The 12267-nt window shown below is 36.6% G+C and overlaps 1 protein-coding gene across 5 annotated transcripts in view; it reads right to left on the minus strand.

Annotated features, from left to right (window-relative positions):
* LOC127413540 (runt-related transcription factor 3-like) overlaps positions 1-12267 on the minus strand; it is a 74579-nt gene that overhangs the window by 13113 nt on the left and 49199 nt on the right. For all 5 annotated transcript variants that reach the window (XM_051650775.1, XM_051650773.1, XM_051650776.1 and 2 more), the window contains one exon: positions 6475-6633. In XM_051650775.1, the coding sequence (XP_051506735.1) occupies positions 6475-6633 (159 nt within the window). The remainder of the gene's footprint in view (positions 1-6474; positions 6634-12267) is intronic.

A 12267-nucleotide genomic window follows, 5' to 3' on the forward strand; every position in this document is an offset into this window, starting at 1 on the left:
AGACTATTTAGCAGAGACGGGCCACTTCTATTAAAATGAATGGGAGAAATTGGAAGGCTCAACCAAGGAGCTCTAAGCGCCCAACGGTTAACAGGTGTAGACAGGAAGTCCCGCCTTACAGTTAAAAGAGCCAATAACCTTTTAGATACAGACACTGCCTGTCAATCAACTCGAGAACGCTCATGCGCATTAGCTCAGATTGCATTTTCTAATGTAATCTGAGGTAAAGATGCACAATTTATGATTCCACTGTTGTCAAATTTTATTACTGATTTGAAATGTGTTCTTTGCTCGTAATCTTGACCAACCGTTTTTGAGATTTCGGTCTCTCCCCATTCAAGTAGATAGGAGCTGCACTGGCATGACTGGAAAAAAGGCTTCCCGAGAGCGTTCCAAAGATAGGCAACAGTGGACTGACTTGCTAGAAAGACTTTGGTTCTACTCACAAGCTCGGAAGTTGTAATTACGATGTCATGTGCGTTGAGATTTTGGTCAGAATACAATGGCGATAAAGCTATTCTTCAGCAACAGTACACAAAACTAATTGACTAATAAACTGAGAAACTAATAGTATAGTCAATATTCACAATTAGAATTTAATAGGGTGATTCTCATGAAACATGTCAAGAAAATGCCTACATGTAGGACCATTGAGATTTTTTGCAATGTGAAAATATTTTCAGGACACTTCCTCACATTTTACCCTAATATACCCTAATAATGTCACAATATAAAAAAATCTTCATGGCCCTTTAAAATAGGCATTATTTTCTCTATTCAAAATACAATTTCGTATTTGTTTCTTTTGATTTTGAAGTAAAATAGGACCAGGACATTTTCTTGAAAGGTTTCGTGAGAATCACTCAAGAGCAATACAAATTTGCTTTCGCAATGATCCTGTAATTGACACTGAGAAAGTCAAGGTTTAAAGTCAATTTCGAGTTAACTACTTGTAATTATGACATTGTGGTGGCATTCGTGTGTGCTCATCTCATAAATACACTCATTAAATAGAAATGTTGACTATTCTCAGTACCAACACAAGCAAACACAGCCACCATTAAGTTTGGCTTTGCTCTCAGATCCTTCACCACACCTACTTAAAATGACTAAAACACACTCTGAAATCAAAATACACACATGGTGTCTGCAAATTTGGGGGGAAATGTGCTTAATTGTCATGAAAATATAACAGGGCTCAACACTAAGGATTTTTTTCTACTGGCCCAGTTGGGCCAGTGTTTCAGATTTTTACTTGCCCTGCCAAAATGTTCACTGGCCCGAGCACAAAAATGAAAAATAGCTGTTTTTACCATCATTGCTTAAATAAAATGTGTCCGACTATACTGTACATTAAATTTTTTAAGACAATTTCCACCAAAACTGTATCACATTTATAATTTGAAAGATATGATTTATGCCTTATGTAATCTCATAAGCGCTTTATAGATATACATTCAAAAAGACATCATATCAACCTCAGCTGTCCTGCCATTTTCACATGTTTTTAAGCGAAGAGTTCTGTGGAGCAAATGATGGATTTTCAGAGTTAATGATTTGATTTTTGGCTGAATGTAACAAACATATGAATCTCTGAGAGAGGAGATCTTACTACTAAATCGGTTGTGACGTGTAATATACATTAGGTAGATATTAGGCCTAATCTGTGAATTGAAAATGTGGATATAAACATAACATTAGACAACCCAAACAAGACCAAAACTGACTGAAACACAAAGCACAGAAAGAAAAATACCTGTACATTCCGGAAATAAGAAATGTAACAGGTGTGTTATAAGAATGACTGTTTTAAATAGTCATCTTCAGCCTGCAGCTGAACAGCTCTGAAAATAATAACAGCAATAGTGATTTTGCTTCTTTTCATCAAACACCATGCACATGTCGAATTGATGTTTAAACTTTGAAACATTACCTAATTAAATGTATACTTACATTTTGGATACTGAACAGCTCATGAATTCCAGCCATGTGTCTAACCAGGGTTCAACAAAGTTTATAATGTTTCATTCAACTCTAAAGGCGAATTAATGAGATAAAAGGTGCTTTTTACTGTGTGAACAGCAAACAATGCTTGTCCCTTTAAGATAGCACTTGCATGCATGTTAAACAGTGTCTACACTGCATGGAGAGACTAATGAGAGAGATGCACAGTTGGATTTACAGTCCTATAGAAAGTAACTGTTGATTTCTTGTGTTCTAATGTGTGGATTACTAATTTTCATCAACACGTTAAAATGAAAAAATGTGGGAACTTCACCTACTGTGAACATGGAATATGCAGGGAAAATGTTGCACAAGACATGCAATCCCGCTACGAAATTCTAGCTATTCTCTACACATTGGTAATTGCTGCTGCTAAGACACTTGGGAACAACTGAGGACAGTTCTAGGACACTCTTGTGTGCTCACGCGACTGTGCTTCGTCATGTCGAGTATATTATGCACTCATGCATCTTTGCGTGCTAAATACAATTGCGCTTGGTTAAAACACTTTGTTCGCTCCGTGCTCTCTCGCTTGATGTCTGCTTGCACTAATGTTATAAATGAGGCACTGGCCAGATCGAGCGAGTAACAGTTCTAGCAACTAGCCAGAATCACTCTTACACTGGCCCCAGGCCATCGGGTAGTCCTTATTGTCACCCTGTATAATATATAAATTATGAGATCTCTTGAATATCAGTTGTTTCTCCAAGACAGAAATGGGATGAAATGGAGAGCATAAGTTTCCTGCTTCTCAGATGCTTCTCCTGAGAAAGTTCCTGTATTCTCACATTTGTCTCCTATAGAGTTTCAGAAGAGAGCTCGATAATGTCTCAAACTGCGCTCAAAGTCTGCAATCAAAAGTCAGAGGCAGCTTTAGGAGAAACAGTCTGAGACAAAGTTGATCCTTATAACTGCAACATAATCAAGTGCTCCATTAATTCTCCTGAGCTATGAATGTGCAACTTCTGAGACATTTTCATCTGGGTTTCTCATGTGTTGTCTGAAGCGTGCTGCTACATGTTTGCTAACGCTCATGTTTAATTCGCCTCCACTGCCACAACAATCGTTGTGTGTATGTGTGTGCTGGTGGATGTATATGTGGGACAGCAAATTGACAAATCTGTTTAAGCATGAACCAAGCCTGTGTTTGTGCTGTGAATTTTGTAACCTTATATTTGTTTACGGTCTGCTAACCTGAAGGCTCCAAAATGGATGGATGGATAGATAGATAGAGAGATAGATAGATAGATAGATAGATAGACTGGTTGATTGATTGATTGATTGATTTTGGTTTATCATACACACACAGTCTCCCGACAGCTAAAGCTCTGTTAATGTCTTAAGTCTGCTTCAGACACGTGTGTGTGAGAGTGCATGTCGGCAGTGTTGGTCTATGACAGCTCCATGAAGAGATAATTCCTCTACTAATCCACCTGCAGATATGGATACTAGATGTACTTTACCTGCTCAAACACACACACTGTAAATGTAAATCTGTCTGAGCTCTGTCTGGATGAGTCAGTGCTTAGGTTTGCAAGAATGTTTGTGTAGAACTAAAGCATACACAGTTTAGTATCAGGTCTGCGGTGATGGAGGAATTATACCAAAATCCCACAACAAAAATGCCATTCTACACCTCTAATTCACCAGCATATGGTGGACAATAAACAATCACAAGCCACAAAATGCAGAGAATTACAGTGATATTACCATGGGTTAAACACCCTTTAACTGTGGTCAATACTCTGCCTCTACACAAGGTCTTGAGTGGCTTATTGCTTTGTTGCTTTTCTAAAACAAGGGCAACAGCAGTATTCAACAAATAAATGTGTTAATAATAATAATAATGGGAAACTTAATGCATTCAAACCGGGCGTGACGCAACAAGTTTCCATCATCTTCACAGAGAGCATAATGCTTTGCAAAACAACACAGCTAATCAGCACATATTTGGTGTTTAATAGACAGCTGTGTGAGGTGGGATTTTGGACCAATGGCATTTTGCATGTCTTTTTGGACCAACCAAATGTCTTCTTGTTGCTTGTTGCACCGTGCCTCATTTGGACTTGGTATCAAGGTAGTCAACTTACTGTGGCAGCGGGGACGTGGTCAAGCATCTTTCTGGAGAGAGAGAAAGTGGTAAGGGTGCTTACACCTGAGCTAGATTATGTCTAACACCTGTCTCTAATTTCAGTGAGTGGCATAAAAGAGCCACCCCGCCAGCAGACGGGGTGAGAGACTGGCGCAAGGAAGGCCACGGTGCTACGTGATGTTATGTTGATAGTATAATAAAGTGGAAGTGTCTAAGTAAATATTTGCCTGTCAAACTGTCGAGTGTGGCACTGTAAGCGTCCAGGTGCATAATTAAACACCTACCTGAACCAGGAAATCTTGCTTCTCGCCTCCTCCTTTCCACTGAGAAGTGTTACACTTACGAATTGATACTAGTCATGTATAAATCAGTTCATAACTTTACGACCCTAATGCTCAGAGGAATGATATAAAACCCATTTAACTCTCAGGATCATTTGTTCTTTCTCGGGCAATGATTGTGGAGAGCAGAGATCAGCAACAGTGAAAATTTGAATGATCGCAGAGAGATGTGAGTTAAGCCAGCTCTGTTTGAGCTCTTACGAAATGTGAGCGATTCTGCATTTCCTGCAGATACAGCAAGCAAACATGAAAAGAATAAGATAAATACATTACAGCAACGCACACACACATCACTGTGAGCATGAGAACTGGTGGGTAGGGTGTGAAATCTGCCTGGGTGTGTGTGTCTATTTGAGCGAGAGGGAGAAAATAGAAAGACAGACAGTAACCAAAGTGCATACACGCCTGTGTGTGAGTGTAAGAGAGTTGCTGTTTTGCTAGCAGACATCAAATTCAGAGGTCTTTACACGCAACTGTCAAAGTTTGAACACACCTACTAATTCTTTATTATTATTATTTTCCACATTTTAGAATAATAGTAAAGTAATCAATCAAATCAAACACAAATGGAAGCATGGGAATTATGCAGTGACCAAACATTTCAAAGTCGTCACCCATTGTCTAGATTCCAGCTCTGCACACTTTGATCATTTGTGCCCTTCAAGTGGACTCGGAAATATCGTAATTATGAGTTCTGAGCACATGAATGACCCAGCGAAGTCAGAAGTTCAAGTGGGAAACTAGGAATTCTAGATGATACCCGAGTTTCCGAGATGGGAGGAGTCCTAAACTTTCAACATGGCAGAGGAGCGTACAGTTTCTGTAGTAAATGACAGATTTTGTTTATTTTACTAAATACAGCTTATTTTTAGCGCTTGCCGTTTTGGTCATATACATTTATGTATATCAGCAACCATTCTATGCACGTTGTTCATTTTTACACTGTGAAAATAGCTTTTATTTGACCAAATTTCCATTATCGTCAGCAAGCTAACTGAATGATATGTATTATGGTGTCAAAATAAATGTTCCTAAAGAAATATTAATGAATGAACCTGGCGCCATCCATGTTTCCTTTTCTTTCCGACAACAAAACACGTGAACACAACGTACTCGTAATTACCACTTCAGAAGTGGGAAGTAGGAAAATTCCGATAGCACATGAAGGCAGCAATTGTCTCGACCAACTTCATGAAGTGTATCCTGAAATACTTTTTAAACAGTATTTAAGGAGTTCACATGCATGCTGGACACTTGTTGGCTGCTTTTCCTTAACTATCCGGTCAGTTATGTAAAAAACAGCTTTCCCAAGTACTTTGACTAATGAATTCCCATCACCTTTCCAGTCATTTGTAATTACTGGATAAGGATTTTTTTTTCCATCATTCAATTTTCGATTGATTTTTCATTCAGATCGATTTTGAACTGGTTCAACTGATTCATTAAAAAAGAACTGACTGAAAATAATTATTTGCTCACAAATCAGAGATTTACATTACACAAGAGCAATATCGAGTCAATTAAAATTTTAGAGTAGAGCATAACGTGAAAAATGTATCTTCACTCTTGAAATTTCCATGCCTATTCCAGTTCTGGAAAACACTACTGTATTAAAAATATATAAATTCAATTTTAAAACTTGGATATCTTGGATCTAAATTTTATAACCTGGATATAATCTGGATAGGTTTTCCTGAAATACATTTATACATAGGCACAATTTATATTAATCTATAAAACTAATTTTGTAGGCCAATTAGCCTTTTCAATAACATCTCACAAAATCGTTTGATTGCTAGTTTACATCTGAGAATGTATTCTCGCTCACTATCACACACACACGCACACACACACACACACACACACACACACACACACACACACACACACACACACATTGACGTGGCTGTTGAGGTAGTGAGGGGTTGCTAGATTCCAGACTCTGAGGTGTGAGGTGTTGTGACGAGCTTTCGTCTGACTCAAACAAACACATACAAAAGATGTTTAGGGCATCCAGGGACAAACACATACACACACCTGATATCTGTGAGGCGCTGGAGGGGCTGTAATGTGATTGGTGGGAGCGTGCGGTCCCGTTGCCAGGGTTCATCCTCAGACTGGCCCTTTGGAAACGCTCAATATCGCTTAGACGATCGGAGAACTGCTTGTGAGGGTCATCTGGCTTCACACGGTGACCTGAGAGAGAGAAAGACATCAATTAGGATTAGATTCATTTTTTTTATTTAAGGACGGATACATTTAGATTACATATTAAATTAATACCTATGTATATAAATGTAATAAATAAATTCAGCAGAGGCTTTTATCCAAAGCGATTTACAGTGCATTTAAGGTGCATATATATTTAGTATTTGTGTTCCCAAGTCACTTTCAATACAGGTTATTAAATACAAGTTAAAGGGATAGTTCACCCAAATATGAAAATTCTCTCATCATTTACTCACCCTCATGCCATCCCAGATATGTATGACTTTCTTTATTCTGTAGAACACATATGAAGATTTTTAGAAGAATATTTTAGCTCTTTCAGCCCATACAATGCAAGTGAATGGTGTTCTGAACTTTGAATCTCCAAAAAGCACATGAAGGCAGTATAAAAGTAATCCATACGACTTAATGTAATCCATGTCTTCTAAAGCGATATGACAAATGTGGGTGAGAAACAGATCAATATTTAAAACCTTTTTGATTGTAAATCTCCAGCTTTACTTTCACTTCAACATTTTTCTTTTGTTTTTTGCCACCTACTGGTTGGGGCTGATCAGAGGTGGAGATTTATATTAAAAAAGGACTAATATTGATCTGTTTCTCACAAACATCTATCACATCACCTCTGAAGATATGGATTTAACCACTGGAGTCGTATGGTTTACTTTTATGCTGGCTTTATGTGTTTTTTGGGGTTCAAAGTTTTGGTCACCATTCACTTGCATTGCATGGTCCTACAGAGCTGAGATATTCTTCTAAAAATCTTTGTTTGTGTTCTGCAGAAGAAAGTCAGTCATACACTTCTGGGATGGCATGAGGGTGCGTAAATGATAAGAGATTTTCATTTTTTTGTGAACTAACCCTTTAAGCTCCATTGGTGCCATCTGTGCCATAATGTTAATTACCACAGAAAATAATTTGGAAACATCCCCCAATTACATTTTTGAGAAAAACTATCTGGCATGATGCCATAACTCACAGTTTATTCACAGAATGCATTCCTCATATCAAACAGAATCTCTTTTTACAGACTGTCTCACCTCCGGAACAATAGAGCGCAACCGTCTGGTTCTGGGATTAAAAATCCCATTTATTTTCTCTATAGACTAATTGATTTTTAACAATAATAAATACAGACCTATTGTGAGCTCAGAGGTTGTTAATTAAAGGCAGGGGTGTAAAGTAATTGTAAAGTTTTATCCTCAAGTATTATTTTTTGGGATTTGTCCTTTATTTGAGTTTAATTGCAATTTAAATGGAATACTTGTATTTTTACTTAATTATATTTCCAAAGAAACATTTTTACTTTTTACTCCTTACAATTTTATTTAAACTTGAAAAGTACTCATTACATTTTTGCAGATAATTTTCTTTCTTTTTACTGGACTGAAGCCGACTTGTCACTGCATCCGACAAATGACAAACCAGAGGTCAGTCATTTCAAATGGAGGGTCGCACGGCGGCTGTGTGGAGTTCCGACCATCTGATGCGGAATTTCGGATCTGATTTGAGCTTCGGATACGTTCAAATATCTGTGCGACTAGACTGTATGTGACTGTACATATCTGAGTAAATATTAATGATGAATTTTATTGAATTCATCCATCTGCTCAACAGCAAGGTTTGGTAACAAACCTCAAAAAACAATTCCCAAAAGAAACAGCATTATTAACTTTCTTAAAAGCTTCATTTGAATTTTTTTGATCTTTCTCTATGTCTCAAGGGGTTGGGTGTTCTGACATCACAATTCGTGAGTGGCTTCTGCCATGCAATGAACACTGCATGACTGTGGCAACATTTTTGCAAAATAAAATTATGTGGTTCACTACACGTCTCAGAGCAGTTCCGAAGTGAAATGTCCACTGTGTGGCGCTAAAAGTGAGTGAAATAATCTCCCGAACGGATGAGGTATTTAAGGTTAAAGATCTATCGAGATTTAAATAAAAAAAACTACCTCCCTACCCTAAATCTTGAACCTAAACCTAACCGATAATATAATAAAAAGCAAATGTGATATGAAAAACACAATTGCGTCATTTTATGGTGCTTCTAGGACACTTTTAGCTCACGTGTCGACTCGCATGCTCTTCAGGACTTGTACCCCAGTCCTTTGTATCACAAGTGCAACGCTCTATCAGTTGAGCTACCGTACAATTTGATCACTTAGACAAGCTTGAAAATTTAGTTGGTTATGTAATGCAAACATTAAAATGCATCATGGTCTATAGTAAAAGTGTTTATGTCATAAGATAGCATTGTGTGAGGAACAGAGGGAAAGGAAGTGTCTATGAACTGATAATCTGCCGTTTTACTCATGATTTAAGTGAAAGGGGATAAAAGTCTTTGTTGTTTTAGCATCTCTAGTGTTCATTCCACCAGGAAATTGCTGTGTTATGTACAACAGGCCACATAAAAATAATTTTGCAAACATGTATTTATTGTAACATGATTCTATGACCAGGTTGCGAATCCCACTGGGGGAGAAATATGACAGTCGTCGGAGACAGAAAAAAAGGTGACTTAACAAACCAATCGAATTTAACAACATCCTCTCTCACACAATCTCCTCTCTTGATTTCATTCACGATAGGAAAAAAGTTACATTTTAATGTGAATACTTTTTTACTCTCACTCAAGTATGTTTTTAGCTAGATAATTGGACTTTTAATTGAGTAAAATTTCCACTCAGTATCCATACTTTCACTTAAATATAATTTCTGAGTACGTTTTACACCCCTGATTAAAGGTGCATGACTTCTGTTAAAGCCATCAGTCCATGTTTTTTCAACTTCATAAAAAAAAAAATCTAGTGTAATAGCAGAATTCCTGGTAAAGAACTCCACTCTGAAACTACTTTTTTTGAAGTAAAATCAAAGTATATTGTTTCTTTACTCATAATCAACAACTTTCCACTAATAGTTTTATAATTTGATTATGTCTTTCGCAATGCTTCATGGGATTGTAGTTTATGCCCTGTCTGTGTTACGCTAAATACAAAGTCTTGTACGTTTGTCTTTTTGTCCGACTTTCAAATACTTTTTCACTTCAAAACAAAGTTTGTATTGTTGTGATTCACCTCGGAGCTGGTTGGTTTAATTCATGGCTTTTAATTTTTTCATGAAGGCTTTTATGAAATTCCATCTGAATAAAATTGAATGGGAATAATACTTCCGGGACCAAGATGGGTGGGCACTGTTGCACTCTATCGTAAAAGCGTTATTGAAATAAAATTCAGTCTTGGTAGGTAGCTTACTAGGTTTCAGAACAGTGCTTACTGCTTTCAGACAGAGCTTTGTACTCGTTGTGTTTGGATTAGTCACCAAGAAAACCCTCACTATGAGTAAGTGAGTGTGTGTGGGTGGATGGGTTTATCACAGACAATAAGTTGCCATCTTACTTTAATAGCTATTACACACACACACACACACACACACCATCATTATCATCATCATATGTGTAGTCTGGTCTACTCTAATGGATTGAGTTTAATGTGACTATCAGTGACGTGTATGTGGAACATGTGAACATTTTGTGGTTTTTAATGTGGAGTAATGGCTGGATTTGAATATTTTATTCAGATATAGAGGGATAACAGACGCTGTGATATGGATTTTGTGTGTTCTTACCCTCTTATTCACCCAAGGGCAATACATAACTCTGTTTTTTTTTTTTTTACCCCTGGGGTAATATTTCTATCAGTTTATCATTCCCTTCATTTGTTGCCACTGTCTCTGCCTCTCTCATTCAGTTTAAATGGGAAATAGTCGTTGTTTTACTTTTTTGATTGTTTATGAAAAATGAGATAAACAAGCACACAGTGCCACACACAGGGAAGAAAATTAGATCTCATAAATGTCTCAGTTGTTTCTCCAAGACAGCAATGAGATTAAACTGATCAAATCAAGAATTTTGCTTAAGTCTCCTGCTTTGCAGATGTTTCTCCTGAGAAAAACGACCCAGTAATCTCACACATGTCTTCAAGAGCAGTGTTTCCCAAACTGGGGTACGTGTACCCCATGAGGGTACAGAGGGAGTACAGATGAGGGGGGAGTTTTAAAGTTATGCAGTTATATCTAGCATAACTATATCAGTCAGTAAGCCATTTATTCAATATGTATATGATTAATATAACATGTACAAAACATGTACAAATATAACATGTTTAATATAAGGGAGTTGTTTTACAAAGATAATTGTGTTAAATATACATTTTCAAAATACTTTGTGTGAATGTTATCTATGCGTTAGAGAGGGGGTACACGAAAGGATGTTGAATGTTTGGAGGGGTACGCCATGTAAAAAGTTTGGGAACTACTGTTCTAGAGTTTCAGAAGAGATCTGAACATTGTCTCAAACTGCTCAGTTTTTCAGTTTTTTAAGATACCAAAGTCTGCAAACAAATGTCCTATGAAACCATACATTTATCATAAAATCATCCCAAAACCAAATTATTTGAGTTATGCTATCCACATTCATTTTATAGCTCTATACTCTTACTCTATGTCAAACCTTTTCTCATTTGTTTAGGATAAACATCTAAGATAAAGTTGATACTTAAACGAAGCTGAGATGTCTTAGAAAGAAAGAAAGAAAAAAAGAAAGGCTGTAGTCTTTAGACCAAATGTGGTATCACTTTATTTTAGGGATCAGAAATTAGACAGTAATTCATAACTAATAATTACACTTGTAAGTGACTAGCTATGGACTTGTTTGGCATTATAAAGTATTTATTAAGCCTTTATTGGCTGATTTCTTATTCTTGCTTTATAGTCCCTTTATATTTGCTTTTGTCATAACAATGAATTTCTTAGCTAAAAACAAAAAATATGAGTAGCTAGTATGATGCAAAATTCATCCTTCATACTGTAGGTTCTCAGTACTCTGTGTGAATGTGTGGCTTATAAATATGAACTACATGTAGAATGCATATAGTATTTCAACATAGCAGGGAAGGTTAGTGTTAGGTTTAGGGGTAGGGGTTGGTGTAGGGTGTTTGTGGGACTCTAAATAAACACATTAACATGCTGCAGTGATGCCCCTAAACTGTATCGTAGTATTTAATTAGGGGTTAAAATAGCATCTGACAATATTTGCCCTTAGTGCAAAGAGGATGCTTTTTGATGCTATTTACACTAAGCAACAAAAGTATCTGCCTTCTATATTTATTTTATACTTAAAAGTCGCACATTCACATAGTGTAATGAGAACCTATAAAGGATGTACTTAGCACCTTACTAGCTACTGGTGTCTTTTGTTTTTACCTAATAAGTTAATTGTTAGAAAAAAATAAACAAATGTAAAGAGGCTATTAGGCAAGGGAAAGAAATCAACCGAACAAAGGCCTAATAAATACCTTATAATTCCAAACAAGTCCATAATTAGTCCCTTACAAGTCCAATTATTAGTCATTAATTACTATCTAATTTCTGATCCATAAACTAAAGTGTTACCCAAAAGGTTAAATTAAATATTAACATTATATTAAATGTTAGACATTACATTTTTTATCCTGGCTTTAAAATGTCTAGTTATGCAGCCCACAACATAATGTGCAGTCATAAATGTGAAATTTTCATTCTCAATCACTAATTATTATATGTA

The sequence above is a fragment of the Myxocyprinus asiaticus genome, chromosome 23 (assembly GCF_019703515.2).
Source record: "Myxocyprinus asiaticus isolate MX2 ecotype Aquarium Trade chromosome 23, UBuf_Myxa_2, whole genome shotgun sequence".
Taxonomy (NCBI): Eukaryota; Metazoa; Chordata; class Actinopteri; order Cypriniformes; family Catostomidae; genus Myxocyprinus; species Myxocyprinus asiaticus.